The following is a 16,076-nucleotide window of genomic DNA, read 5'->3' as shown; positions in this document are numbered from 1 at the left end:
CCAATCCTTGGGGATCTCAGACGATATGAAAGAGAGGTTGAACAGGCTGGTAATAGGGGTTGCGACAATGGCTGCGGATAGTTTCAGAAATAGAGATTCCAGATTGTCAAGACCAGCTGATTTGTACGGGTCCAGGTTTTGCAGCTCTTTCAGAACATCTGCTATCTGGATTTGGGTAAAGGAGAAGCTGGGGAGGCTTGGGCGAGTAGCTGCGGGGGGGGGCTGTTGGCCGAGGTTGGAGTAGCCAGGAGAAAGGCATTGAGAAATGCTTGTTGAAGTTTTCGATTATCATGGATTTATCGGTGGTGACTGTGTTACCTAGCCTCAGTGCAGTGGGCAGCTGGGAGGAGGTGCTCTTGTTCTCCATGGCCTTTACAGTGTCCCAGAACTTTTTGGAGTTAGAGCTACAGGATGTACATTTCTGCTTGAAAAAGCTGGCCTTTGCTTTCCTGGCTGACTGCGTGTATTGGTTCCTGACTTCCCTGAACAGTTGCATATCGCGGGGACTATTCGATGCTATTGCAGTCCGCCACAGGATGTTTTTGTGCTGGTCGAGGGCAGTCAGGTCTGGAGTGAACCAAGGGATATATCTGTTCTTAGTTCTGCATGACCAGGCATCCTCTACTGACGGGATGAGGTCAATATCCTTCCAGGATACCCGGGCCAGGTCGATTAGAAAGGCCTGCTCGCAGAGGTGTTTTAGGGAGCCTTTGACAGTTCCTTCCAGTGACGTTTCTTTGTGAGAATTGCCAGAACATTCTGAGATTCCAAAAATATTTTTGGGCTTTCCCGGGCTGGAATCGCCTGGTATCTTGTTGTTTGTTGTCATCTGAAAAACTAATCTGGATCTGAATTATGTTTCTTCTCTGTGTGTGATGCAGGGCTACTAGAAAACCATTTAACCAATGCAGACCCAGAGTGTTGTGATGTCAGATGGAGTGGCTGCGACCCCTCTGTGGGGGCGGCGTGCGCCCTGACACAGCTTCCAGGGTCGTCGTCATGGCAGCGGCGCAGCTCCCCGCCCGTGTCAGCTGCATCGCGGCTGTGCAGCAGCAGACTAAGACTGTGTGTTCTGGTCCTCATCCTGCTGCACACTGTCGTCTCCTTCTCCACTGTCCAGAGCAGTGGCGCTGTGGGCCTGGAGGCCATGGTACCCCTGCCCCTGGAGGAGAGCTCTGCCCGAGAGGAGTGACTGATTATGAACAAGAGTTTCTACTGTTCCCTGCCTCCAGTCTACAGAGACCCCTTCCTTCACAGTACCTGAGGAGTGAGGCGTTTATAACCCTCTCTCTCCATCCAGTCCCCTCCCATCAGCAATGAGGAGGTTATACACCGTTCCAGGGCAGGCTACAGGTCGGTATACCTCCTCACCCTCCACCACACCGGAGGAGTGGCGAAGCATGGGCCCTCCCCTACCTCGACACAGAGAGGTATGGAGGTGGATGAGGTTTCGAAACTGAGAACCAGACATGTCTCACATGTAAGGAGGACATGAAAGGGCATAGGGAAAGAGAGGCGGGTCTCCTATCATCCCAGGGTCCAGAGGAAGCGTCGATTTTATAACTGAAAGAGGTACTGTATGCTGTTTCTGAGAAGGTTTTGGGTACAAATGGCCTTTTTCAAGTTTTATCACTACTCTATTTAATGAGTTGAGTGATGTTTTTGGGGATTTACGTATGACGTTGGGTGTTGAGTTTGTGAACTGCACAGTGGGGAAAATGATGAGTTGCAGGCTCGTATGCTATTTTTTTTTATCTGGATGTGTGTGTGTGTGTGTGTGTGTGTGTGTGTGTGTGTGTGTGTGTGTGTGTGTGTGTGTGTGTGTGTGTGTGTGTGTGTGTGTGTGTGTGTGTGTGTGTGTGTGTGTGTGTGTGTGTGTGTGTGTGTGTGTGTGTGTGTGTGTGTGTGTGTGTGTGTGTGTGTGAATACAGCGAAGAAGTCAGCAATATAATGTATATGACCCAACACAAATCAGATGACCATTACATCTTCCAAGCTAACAGAATACGCACAACAAATACTTTGTTTGGCTCAGAGTAAATATTATTCTTATTCTCAGTACCACTACCCTCATTATCATCCACCAAGTAGAATCAGTTCACGCAAGTATTGGATTACAGATCCTAATCAAAGGTAAACCATGTTGTTTTTGATAGATGTCAGAAGTACACTACTAATGCTGTGGAGGAACATGTGTTTATGCAAAGCTGATTGAAACGAGTTGAAACCCCCACTGGGTCTCTAATCGCTTACAGAAGGCACATGATTGTGCAATGGAAGACTGTCTGTATTATAACTACACCAATCATTTCTTACTCATAAAACAGACAATTTACCACGTATTACACATAACAAAGACCCAGAGTGATAATTGGAGCAGAATGTTATCATGGCTGAATGTTTAAGAAATGTTCAAGATGTGAATGCATCGTGTCATCAAAAAACTGAGGCATGTGTGTATGCCCTCAATGTCTTCTTGTGTGTTCATTACATTCATGGTAAAATACAGTGATTACAGTAATTTGGAAAGAACCAAAACTTTATAAATATACTTCTAAATATTAGAGATATAGAAAAAGATCCACCTTGATTTATTCATAGGCAATCTGTTGGGAAGCGGATTTGTTATTTGTAAAGACAAGCTAGAGCATGATTATATAAATGGTTCTCATATGTTTCTGATTTCTTGGATTGAATACTTCTGACCTCTCTTTTCCTGGCATAATTTGTGTATTATTCTTACAAATAGTTGGTAAAATTTGGGCTTGTATTTGGGAAGCTGAAATAAAATACCTGTCTTCCAATGTGACAAATTGATTCACAAACAGGAATTGTGAATCATTTTTTATCTTACAAAGTATTCCTGGGTTCACCTCCCAAACAGATACTATATGTGACCTTGGTCTACCAGAATACAGGCATATTGTTTATGTCCTAACAAAACTATCTTAACTATTTTACTATTGAAAAACTATATCATAGCACAGGTTTTTACAGAGTATTGTATACAGTATGTATATGAATTTAACTTGGATTTGAATATTTGAGCATTTTAGTAATATAAACAAATCAGAGATCTATGAGATGCATGAGATTCAGATTATTTATTTATCTAAAATAAAATATATTATGAACTTGGTGGTTCGAGCCCTGATGGCTGATTGGTTGAAAGCCGTGGTATATCAGACTGTATACCACAAAATGCCCCCAAAAATATTTGTACTGTTCTAATTACGTTGGTAACCAGTTTATAATAGCAATAAGGCAACTCTGGCGTTTGTGGTACATGGCCAATATACCACGGCTATATCCAGGCCCTAAGAACAGCCCTTAGCCAATATATATTGGCTATATACCACACCCCCTCGTGCCTTATTGCTTAATTATATCACTGTAGCCTTTAATGCCCACAATGAATTAGTAAGAACTAACCTCATGTCAGTCTGATAAACTGCTCGTTTCTTTTGCTAAAAGTGCAATATTTTGTTTTTGACAGCCTGTGTTGTTTCATTTAATATCTAACGGACATTGTCAGCATGCTGATTATAAACTGGTTTAAGATGCCAAACACTCTAAAAGAGACAACCATGTTGATAACTGCAACTATGGATTGGAAATCTTGCCTGCCTTATATGACTAACGTGTGTAACATTGTATGGTCTCTCCATTTCCAAAAAGGTCACTTGTACCCTTCTCTCTCCTATGTCAGTCATCGCTGTTGCTTATCCGTTAGAATGTAAAGGAATGGTACCTCCATCAGAGAAGGGAAAAGGGGTATAGATCTACACTGGTGTCCTAAGCCTGTATGCTGTGAGGGGACTACTTCTTATGCCATTTTATACACTGTGCTTTAATGTTTAGAACTTTTTGCACTAGTTCTAATAACTTTTTTTTTCCTGAGATTTGTTTTAAAACTGTGCTTATTAATTCCGTTCTAAAACAAATATTATCCCATATCTGTGTTTCTAGTTGTATATGTAATCTGTTTTCTGTTTCTATTGTATTTTGGGCGGAGCAGTGCCTGCTCACTGTTAAAGCTCATTAAAGTAATACAATCGTTCATTAACAGACTCTCTTTTTGTGAGGGGTTAAATAAAATATTTAGCTGTTAGTCATTTTACAATCTTATACATCCCAAATATCTTTTCAGTTAGACACATTTAAAAAAGAGGTTAAGGTTAGCACTACCCTTGTAACCATGCCTCGAAATATATCAGTTGGTAGGTCACATACAGTGGCTTACGAAAGTATTCACCCCCCTGGGCATTTTTCCTATTTTGTTGGAATTAACCTTGAATTAAATTTGATTTTGGGGGGGATTTGCCTCCAATTTTGAAGATGCAAAATATTTTTTCTTGTGAAACAAACTAGAAATAAGACAAAAAAAACATTTTGCAGCAATACAGCTGCAAGTCTCTTCGGGTATGTCTCTATAAGCTTGGCACGTCTAGCCACTGGGATTTTTGCCCATTCTTCAAGGCAAAACTGCTCCAGCTCCTTCAAGTTGGATGGGTTCCGCTGGTGTACAGCAATCATTAAGTCATAACACAGTTTCTCAATTGGATTGAGGTCTGGGCTTTGACTAGGCCATTCCAAGACATTTAAATGTTTCCCCTTAAACCACTTGAGTGTTGCTTTAGCAGTATGCTTAGGGCCATTGTCCTGCTGGAAGGTGAACCAACTTCCCAGTTTCAAATATCTGGAAGACTGACACAGGTTTCCCTCAAGAATTTCCCTGTATTTAGGGCCATCCATCATTCCTTCAATTCTGACCAGTTTCCCAGTCCCTGCCGATGAAAACATCCCCACCATGCCCCATGCTGCCAGCATCATGCTTCACTGTGGGGATGTTGTTCTCAGGGTGATGAGAGGTGTTGGGTTTGCGCCAGACATAGCGATTTCCTTGATGGCCAAAAAGCTACATTTTAGTCTCATCTGACCAGAGTACCTTCTTCCATATGTTTGGGGAGTCTCCCACATGCCTTTTGGCATACACCAAACGTGTTTGCTTATTTTCTCCCGTAAAGCCCAGCCCCGTAGAGTGTATGGCTTAAAGTGGTCCTATGGACAGATACTCCAATCTCTGCTGTGGAGCTTTGCAGCTCCTTCAGTGTTATCTTTGGTCTCTTTGTTGCCTCTCTGATTAATGCCCTCCTTGCCTGGTACGTGAGTTTTGGTGGGCTGCCCTCTCTTGGCAGGTTTGTTGTGGTGCCATATTGGTCCACCCACACAGACAGCATCGTGAAGAAGGCGCAGCAGCGCCTCTTCAACCTCAGGAGGCTGAAGAAATTCGGCTTGTCACCAAAAGCACTCACAAACTTCTACAGATGCACAATCGAGAGCATCCTGTCGGGCTGTATCACCGCCTGATACGGCAACTGCTCCACCCACAACCGTAAGGCTCTCCAGAGGGTAGTGAGGTCTGCACAACTCATCACCGGGGGCAAAAGACCAGCCCTCCAGGACACCTACACCACCCAATGTCACAGGAAGGCCATAAAGATCATCAAGGACAACAACCACCCGAGCCACTGCCTGTTCATCCCGCTATCATCCAGAAGGCGAGGTCAGTACAGGTGCATCAAAGCTGGGACCGAGAGACTGAAAAACAGCTTCTATCTCAAGGCCATCAGACTGTTAAACAGCCACCACTAACATTGAGTGGCTGCTGCCAACACACTGACTCAACTCCAGCCACTTTAATAATGGGAATTGATGGGAAATTATGTAAAATATATCACTAGCCACTTTAAACAATGCTACCTAATATAATGTTTAAATACCCTACATTATTCATCTCATATGTATATGTATATACTGTACTCTATATCATCTACTGCATCTTTATGTAATACATGTATCACTAGCCACTTTAACTATGCCACTTTGTTTACATACTCATCTCATATGTATATACTGCACTCAATACCATCTACTGTATCTTGCCTATGCCACTCTGTACCATCACTCATTCATATATCTTTATGTACATATTCTTTATCCCCTTACACTTGTATCTATATGGTAGTAGTTTTGGAATTGTTAGATAGATTACTTGTTGGTTATTACTGCATTGTCGGAACTAGAAGCACAAGCATTTCGCTACACTCGCATTAACATCTGCTAACCATGTGTATGTGACAAATACAATTTGATTTGATTTCTATTTTTTAATAATGGATTTAATGGTGCTCCGTGGACTGTTCAAAGTTTCTGATATTTTTTTATAACCCAACCCTGATCTGTACTTCGCCACAACTTTGTCCCTGACCTGTTTTGATAGTTCCTTGGTCATCATGGTGCCCCTTGCTTAATGGTGTTGCAGACTGAGATCATGTGACAGATCGTGTGACACTTAGATTGTACACAGGTGGACTTTAACTGATTATGTGACTTCTGAAGGTAATTGGTTGCACCAGATCTGATTTATAGCAAAAGGGGTGAATACATGTGCACGCACCACTTTTCCGTTTTTTTATTTTTTTATTTTTTTAAATAATTTATTTTTTACATGTCACTTCACCAATTTGGACTATTTTGTGTCCGTTAAATGAAATCCAAATAAAAATCTATTTAAATTACAGGTTGTAATGCAACAAAATAGGAAAAACACCAAGGGGCATGAATACTTTTACAAGGCACTGGAACAAGTCATAGAATCTGTGTTACTCTGTATCACCAGTAGGGAGAGCCATTGTTAAGTGAGAATTGATTGTGAGAGAAAGTATGCTGTGTATTTGTGAGAACTGTCTGCAGCGCCATACTATTTCTGCATCAATATCAGTGAAAAGGTTTTATACCGATTACTGTGAAACAAAATTATTTAACTTCCTACTGACATCTGTTATATCATCAGAGTCCCACATTCCTGGAACAACAACAAATAGACTCGAAATCACATTTCAAATGTGATGTGTATCAATATATATACACAAGCTAACTGCCTAAGAAAACCACATCTGATGTATGTGACCTATGTTCTTAACAAGCCAACCTGTTTTAAAATTGATATTTTCATTTCACTTTCAAACACTGGAGCGAACAACCACATTAGCATGGTCAAGTGTTACATAAATGGTACACCTTTTGAATATTCCTGTCCTTGTGAATGATGCATAAGTAGTCTCCAACATTATTTGGTGATACTGTGTACAGTATATCCACTTTGGCAGCAGTTGTGTCTGATTGATTTTGCAATAATGTTCTATAATTGTTCTATTTCTCTTCAAACAGTACAGTATGTGGGCCTGGTCTCTCCAATACATCTGTTCTGTTGACGTCTGTCAGATGTTGAGAGAATTAATGGATCACAGCAAATGTTCACATCAGAAAGGGTCTCTGTGCTCTGTTGTATTGATGTTCAAATCTCATTCTCAACATTGGATCTAATAAAGTTACTCTAAAAGCATGATCCATTCCCAATGCTGGAAAGTGATGAAAGGCACATTTATATTAAGCTTGTTTTAATGCTCTTGGAATGGTGCTGCTGCTACAGAAAGTCCTCTCTAAAGTTAATACTTTCAAGAACAGACATGGCCCATGGATGATATAGGGGTACATCTGTGGGACAGCCCCCTTGGTTCTGGGACAGGGACAAAGGAGCCATGATTTAAAGTATGTTCCCCGCTGTTTTACTTTTTCACATTACCTATGACCTTCCCAAATCAAATCAAACTTTATTTGTCTCGTGCGCCGAATACAACAAGTGTAGACCTTACCGTGAAATGCTTACTTACAAGCCCTTAGCCAACAGTGCAGTTCAAGAAGAGATAAGAAAAATATTGCTCAAATGAACTCAAGGCAAAAATCATTAAAAGCAACACAATAACAACAACGAGGCTATATACAGGAGGTACCTGTACCGAGTCAGTGTGCGGGGTACAGGTCATGTCCACCCGCCGCTGTCATGTCTACAAATATGGATCACTATATAGAAACATGAAAACATCTTGGGCGCATTGAATAGAAATAATATGTGTCAGTGATGGCTTTGCTTGGATTTACCACTGAATGTTAGTGGGAGATAGACAAGGGTTGTCTATGGGATTCTATGCTGGAATTAATGCTTTACTATTTTATGACAGTGATGGGCAATCCTTACCCTAAGGGGCCTTGGTGTCTGCATGCTCAAGAGGTTGCCGACGAATCCACAACAGATCTAGACTTGGAAAACCAGATGGAGTCACTTACTGCCTATTGTGCCGAAACAATGACAAAACAGAAATCAGCTAATCCTGAAGCTTCCCTGTGGTTTTCCAGGTTGGCCAACTATATATCTATGGCCACTGTTAATGTGTTGGTAAAATAAAGCCAACATATCATGTAACTCTATGCCCAGAGAGATTACATCAACTAGGAAGCATATTGGTCACAGTCAATGTTTTACACCATTACTGCACATGAGAAGAGATTATTGTGGTTGACGGTCATTTTGCACACTGTCCTTTCCAGTGAGAGGCCAGAGGGGCTATGGCATTCAAATAGAAAGAGACTGGTCAGACGTCAAAAGACTAATGTTACCGGGAGTATATGAGGTCGTTCATCAAATCCCTGAAACGAATAACAACTAAAAGAGATCTAGGTACTGTACTAATGTATGCTGTAGGCCTTGACATTGTGTTTGCTTCTCACTAAGAAGTCATTAGATGGGTGAGGGGGTGGGGCTTCAGGGATACTACATTGATCTTTTTAGTGGGCATGAGGAAATCATTACGTTCTAATGTTTAAAGAAAAATATATACAGTACCAGTCAAAACTTTGGACACACCTACTCATTCAAGGGTTTTTCTTTATTTTTACTATTTTCTACAATGAAGAATAATAGTGAAGACATCAAAACTATGAAATAACACGTATGGAATCATGTAGTAACCAAAAAATTGTTAAACAAATTGAAATATATTTTAGATTCTTCATAGTGGCCACCCTTTGCCTTCATGACAGCTTTGCACACTCTTGCCATTCTCTCAACCAGCTTCACCTGGAATGCTTTTCTAACAGACTTGAAGGAGTTCCCACATATGTTGAGCACTTGTTGGCTGCATTTCCTTCACCCTGTGGTCCAACTCACCCCAAACTATCTCAATTAAGTTGAGTTCAGGTGATTGTGGCCAGGTCAGCTGATTCATCACCCCATCACTCTTATTCTTGGTCAGATAGCCCTTACACAGCATGGAGGTGTGTTGGGTCATTGTCCTGTTGAAAAACAAATGATAGTCCCACTAAGCGCAAACCAGATGGGATGGCATATTGCTGCAGACTGCTGTGTTAGCCATGCTTGTTAAGTGTGCCTTGAATTCTAAATAAATCACAGACAGAGTCACCAGCAAAGCACCTCCTCACCATCACACCTTCTCCTCCATGCTTCACAGTGGGAACCACACATGCGGAGATCATCCGTTCACCTCGTCTGCGTCTCACAAAGACACAGTGGTTGTAAACCAAAAATCTCCAATTTGGACTCATCAGACCAAAGGACAGATTTCCACTGGTCTAATGTCCATTGCTCGTGTTTCTTGGCCCAAGCAAGTCTCTTCTTCTGATTGGTGTCCTTCAGTAGTGTTTTCTCTGCAGCAATTCGACCATGAAGGCCTCTGCAGCAGAGGTAACTGGGTCTTCCTTTCATGAGAGCCAGTTTCATCATAGCGCTTGATGGTTTTTGCGATTGCACTTGAAGAAACTTTAACATTTCTTGACATTATCTGGATTGACTGACCTTCATGTCTTAAAGTAATGATGGAGGGTCATTTCTCTTTGCTTATTTTAGCTGTTCTTGCCATAATATGGACTTGGTATTTTACCAAATAGGGCTATCATCTGTATATCACCACTAACTTGTCACAACACAACTGATTAGCTCAAACACAAATAAACTTTTAACAAGGCACACCTGTTAATTGAAATGCATTCCAGGTGACTACCTTATGAAGCTGGTTGAGAGAATGCCAAGAGTGTGCAAAGCTGTCATCAAGGCAAAGGGTGGCTACGTTGAAGAATCTCAAAAATGTCAAATATATTTTGATTTGTTTAACACTTTTTTGGTTACTACATGATTCCATATGTGTTATTTCTTAGTTGTGATGTCTTCACTATTATTCTATAATGTGGAAAATAGTAAAAATAAAGAAAAACCCTTGAATGAGTGGGTGTGTCCAAACTTTTGACTGGTACTGTATATATTATAACCAAACACATTCCATGATATTTGAAGTCTTTCAGCCAACTGTGACAGATGCCTAGATAGGAGTGAGCTGGGTAGCATAGCGCTCTCTCCCTATGCCAAGAGCTGACGGATCCTGCTCTTTCAAAGGGACCCTAACACTTTGAGGCTTACGCATAGCTCTGACATGGATGGGGCTCAGCGCTGGAAAGTGTTGGGAGTGAAAAACCAGTCCCAGTTCAATTCCCTTCACCTCCACAGGTCCACTGAGATACTCCTGTTGACCTAAATGTTTGATAGGCATAGTAATAATAATGTGTGTGTGTGTGTGTGTGTGTGTGTGTGTGTGTGTGTGTGTGTGTGTGTGTGTGTGTGTGTGTGTGTGTGTGTGTGTGTGTGTGCGTGCGTGCGTGCGTGCGTGCGTGCGTGCGTGCGTGCGTGCGTGCGTGCGTGCGTGCGTGCGTGCGTGCGTGCGTGCGTGCGTGCGTGTGTGAGAGAGATTCATTAGACATGTTCTAAATAGAATATAATTATAGCCGACCAGCTTTGAACTTAATTTCAGAGTTGACTTGAAAGAGGGCAGGGTTGGTAAATCCAGTCAGATGATGATGAAACTTCACTGCATCTGTTTATATTAGGAAAAATGGATATGTATTTTACACATATAACAGTGTTTAGAAGGGGCAATTAATAGGGAACCATCATTGCTTTCCATTGCCATTTTTACATAGATTATCGTCACTACAGTATGTCCAACTGTATCCCACATGAACATAAGCAGTGCCTGGTCATGGAACCAACATGTATACCTCTATCCAATACGTACATACAGTAGATGAATAAGGTCATAGATCTAGTCATAGATCCTCATGGCTGTTCAAATGTATTTGACATATAAATCACACAAGTTTTTTCTTTTTAAGTGGCAGGCTTGAAGGGATGGAAATATATTGCTCTACATATTTACTATTACACCCTTTTTTAACATTGTAAAGAGGTCAGCTCCATGCTTTGAGAAGGCCTGGTATTTATTCAGCTGTTGATATTGTAATAATGTTGTGGGTATGATCAGTGAGTAGCAATGTGGCTGTGGGCATGTGCCCAGAATAGAGATGTCAGCAATATAATTGACATTGCATGACTCCAAGGTTGTTGATACACCAGTAGTGTAACAGCATAAGATCCATAGTTTTTGTCCATATTTCTTAGGGGACCCTAATTAGTGGTGAATATGTGAAAGGTATAAAAGCGTCCCTTAGTCATGTTCAGATGAGAGCCTTTGTCCAGAAGGTCCATACTGTACCACAGGACATTGGTGGTACCTTCATTTTAGAGAACGGGCTCGTGGTAATGACTGGAGCACAATCATGGAATGGTATCAAATACATCAAATATATGGTTTCCTGGTGTTTGATGCCATTCCATTTGCCCCGTTCCAGACATTATTATGAACCGTTCTCCCCTCAGCAGCCTCCACTGTGTAAGTAGTGATACTTGTGATGATGATGCATGGCTAAGCATTCAGAATGTGTCTTTGAAATACATGTATTATGTGAGGTCTCAGGTAACCATAATCTGGACCTCTAACAGGTTGCATTATATTTAAGACATAGCTCTCTCTCTCGCTCTGTCTCTCTCTGCAGCATGTAAAAAGACACGTGTAGGTTGTTTAAATTTGCTAACGTATTGTGAAGTGGAATCTATGTGGAAAATACATTGCATTTAGAAAATGAATCAACGTAAACTGTTGTTTTGAGGCTGAAATTTCAACCACGGGGTTATGTCACCATGGCAACCATTTTTCAACATAGACAAACAAGCCTTGAATTTATACCTTTGAAACATGTTCAGATCTTCTACATTATATCCACTATCAGAAAAACACTATAGGCTGGGCAGCACCTCCGACTGGAGAGCTGATCTATCCACAACTATCCATTTGGTCATCCAGGGTTTTAACTGGCATTGATATTTGTCCCTACCAATGTGCTATAGTGAGAATGATTGTTGACTGATCTCTCTCTTAACTTTTGCTATCAAAGTTATTCCAAATGGTAGGTTTAACAGAGCAAATTAAATGTAACCATACCACACTGAACAAACATATAAACGCAACATGCAACAATTTCAAAGACTTTACTAAGTTACAGTTCATATAAGGAACTGTATAAATAAATTAGGCCATGATCTATGGATTTCACATGACTGGGAATGCAGATACCTTAAAAAAATAGTGATATGGATCAGAAAACCGGTCAGTATCGGCTGTGACCACCATTTGCCTCATGCATCGCAACACATCTCCTTTAAATATCTCCTTTAAGCTGGCTTGCTTCTGAAGGTCCTTAGATGGGAGACCAGACGCTGCTGGAAGTGGTGTTGGAGGGCCAGTAGGAGGCACTCTTTCCACAGATATATAAAAAAATAGCCCCAGGGCAGTGATTGGGGACACTGACCTGTGTAGGGTGCCGTCTTTCGGATGGGACGTTAAACGGGTGTCCTGACTCTCTGTGGTCACTAAAGATCCTATGGCACTTATTGGAAGAGTAGGGGTGTTAACCCTGGTGTCCTGGCTAAACTCCCAAGCTGTCCCTCATGCCATCATGGTCACCTAATCATCCCCAGCTTACAATTGGCTCATTCATCCCCCTCCTCTCCCCTGTAACTATTCCCCAGGTTGTTGCTGTAAATGAGAATGTGTTCTCAGTCAATTTACCTGGTAAAATAAAAGTATTTGATCAGGCTATTGATTGTGGCCTCCTCTGTCCCACTCCTCTTCAATGGCTGTTTGAAGTTGCTGGATATTGGTGGGAACTGGAACATGCTGTCGTACATGTCAATCCAGAACATCCCAAACACACTGAACAAAAATAAAACTATATATAGTGCATTTGAAAAGTATTCAGACCCATTGACTTTTTCCACATTTTGTTACATTACAGCCTTGTTCTAAATTGGATTAAATAAATAAACATTCTCATCAATCTACACACAATAACCCATAATGAAAAAGCGAAAAACAGGTTTTTATCATTTTTGGAACATTTATTAAAAATAAAAAATAAAAAACCCAAATACCTTATTTACATAAGTATTCAGACCCTTTGCTATGAGATCCGGAATTGAGTTTAGGTGCATCCTGTTTCCATGAATCATCCTTGAGATGTTTCAATTGAATTTAATTGATTGGACAGTATTTGGAAAGGCACATACACGTGTTTAGCAGATGTTATTGCGGGTGTAGCAAAATGCTTCAGATTCTAGATCTAACAGTGCTGTAATATCTCACAATAATATCTAACAATTTCACGAAAATACGCACACATCTAAAGCAAAGGAACGGAATTAACAATATATAAATATTGGGCGAGCAATGTTAGAGCGGTATAGACTTAGATACAGTAGAATAGGATATAATACAGTATATACATATGCAATGATTAAAATATATAAACATTATTAAAGTGACTAGTATTCCATTAATAAAGTGGCCAGTAATTCCAAGTATATGAATATAGGGTTGCAGCCTCTAATGTGCTAGTGCTGGCTATTTAACAGAATGTAACAGTCTGATGGCCTTGAGATAGAAGCTGTTTTTCAGTCTCTCGGTCCCAGCTTTGATGTACCTGTACTGACCTCACCTTCTGGATGATAGCGGGGTGAAGAGGCAGTGGCTCGGGTGGTTGTTGTCCCTGATGATCTTTTTGGCCTTCCTGTGACATCAGGTGCTGCAGGTGTCCTAGAGGACAGGTAGTTTTCCCCTGGTGATGCATTGGGCAGACCGCACCACCCTCTGGAGAGCCCTGCAGTTGCGGGCAGTGCAGTTGCCGTACCAGGCGGTGATACAGCCCAACAGGATGCTCTCGATTGTGCATCTGTAAAGGTTTGTGAGGGTTTTAGGTGACAAGCAAAATTTATTCAGCCTCCTGAGGTTGAAGAGGCACTGTTGCACCTTCTTCACCACACTGTCTGTGTAGGTGGACCATTTCAGATTATCAGTGATATGTACACCAAAGAACTTGAAGCTTTCAACCTTCTACACTGCGGTCCCATCGGTGTGGATAGGAGAGTGCTCCCTCTGTTGTTTCCTGTAGTCCACGATCAACTCCTTTGTTTTGATGACGTTAGGTGAGTGATTATTTTCCTGGCACCACACTCCCAGGGCCCTCACCTCCTCCATGTAGGCTGGCTCGTCATTGTTGATAATCAAGCCTACTACTGTTGTGTCGTCTGCAAACTTCATGATTGAGTTGGAGGCATGCAAAGCCACACAGTCATGGGTGAACAGGGAGTACAGGAGGGGAGCTGAGCACGTATCCTTGTGGGGCACCAGTGTTGAGTATCAGCGAAGTGGAGGTGTTTTTTCCTACCTTCACCACCTGGGAGTTAATTGTGCAGACAGGAATATATATATATCATGATTCCTTATGTATTATTTCATATTTTTGATGTCTTCACTATTATTCTGCAATGTAGAAAATAGTAAAAAATAAAGAAAAACCCTTGAATGAGTAGGTGTTGTAAAACTTTTGGCCGGTAGTGTATATACTGTATTCTATTCTACTGTATCTTAGTCTATGCCACTCTGACATTACTCGTCCATATATTTATATATTCTTAATTCCATTCCACTTTACTTAGATTTGTGTGTATTGGGTATATGTTGTGAAATTGTTAGATATTACTTGTTAGATATTACTGCACTATCGGAGCTAGAAACACAAGCATTTTGCTACACCTGCAACAACATCTGCTAAACACATGTATGTGACCAATAAAACTTTATTGTTAAAAGTTAATTTGTGGAATTTCTTTCATTCTTAATGCATTTGCGCCGAGCAGTTGTGTTGTGACAAGGTAGGGGGTATACAGAAGATAACCTATTTGGTAAAAGACCAAGTCCATATAATGGCAAGAACAGCTCAAACAAGCAAAGAGAAATTACCCTCCATCATTACTTTAAGACATGAAGGTCAGTCAATAGGGAACATTTCAAGAACTTTGAAAGCTTCTTCAAGTGCAGTCGCAAAAACCATCAAGCACTATGATGAAACTGTCACTCATGAGGATCGCCATAGGAAAAGAAGATCCAGAGTTACCTCTGCTGCAGAGGATACGTTCATCAGAGTTAACTGCACCTCAGAAATGGCAGCCCAAATAAATGCCTCACAGAGCTCAAGTAACAGACACATCTCAACATCAACTGTTCAGAGGAGACTGAGTGAATCAGGCCTTCATGGTCAAATTGCTGCAAAGAAAAGACTACTAAAGGACACCAATAATAAGAAGAGATGTGCTTGGTTCAAGAAACACGAGCAATGGACATTAGACCGGTGGAAATCTGTCCTTTGGTCTGATGAGTCCAAATTTGAGATTTCTGCTTCCAACCACTGTGTCTTTGTGAGATGCAGACTAGGTGAACGATCTCCGCATGTGTGGTTCCCACCGTGAAGCATGGAGGAGGAGGTGTGATGGTGTGGGGGTGCTTTGCTGGTGACACTGTGATGTATTTTAGAATTTAAGGCACACTTAACCAGAATGGCTAACACAGCAATCTGCAGCAATACGCCATCCCATCTGTTTTGCGCTTAGTGGGTCTATCATTTGTTTTTCAACAGGACAGTGACCCAACACCTCTCCCGGCTTTGTAAGGCTTATTTGACCAAGAAGGAGAGTGATGGAATGCTCCATCAGATGACCTGGCCTCCACAATCACCCGACCTCAGCCCAATTGAGATGATTTGGGATGAGTTGAACTGTAGAGTGAAGGAAAAGCAGCCAACAAGTGCTCAGCATATGTGGGAACTCCTTCAAGACTGTTGGAAAAGCATTCCAGGTGAAGACGGTTGAGAGAATGGCAAGAGTGTGCAAAGATGTCATCAAGGCAAAGGGGGGCTACTTTTAAGAGTCTCAAATA

At 41.4% G+C, this 16,076-nt stretch overlaps 1 protein-coding gene across 1 annotated transcript in view; it reads left to right on the top strand.

Annotated features, from left to right (window-relative positions):
• Window positions 1-4,020, top strand: part of LOC123994215 (transmembrane protein FAM155B-like) — a 57,161-nt gene extending 53,141 nt beyond the window's left edge. Inside the window, exon 3 of the mRNA XM_046296754.1 lies at window positions 882-4,020. Within this exon, the coding sequence (XP_046152710.1) occupies window positions 882-1,192 (311 nt within the window). The 3' untranslated portion in view covers window positions 1,193-4,020. The remainder of the gene's footprint in view (window positions 1-881) is intronic.
• Window positions 4,021-16,076: the final 12,056 nt, after the last annotated feature.

Source organism: Oncorhynchus gorbuscha, linkage group LG02 (assembly GCF_021184085.1).
Source record: "Oncorhynchus gorbuscha isolate QuinsamMale2020 ecotype Even-year linkage group LG02, OgorEven_v1.0, whole genome shotgun sequence".
Lineage (NCBI taxonomy): Eukaryota > Metazoa > Chordata > Actinopteri > Salmoniformes > Salmonidae > Oncorhynchus > Oncorhynchus gorbuscha.
Note: the sequence above shows the minus strand (reverse complement) of the source record. Positions and strands in the feature narration are given on the sequence as shown.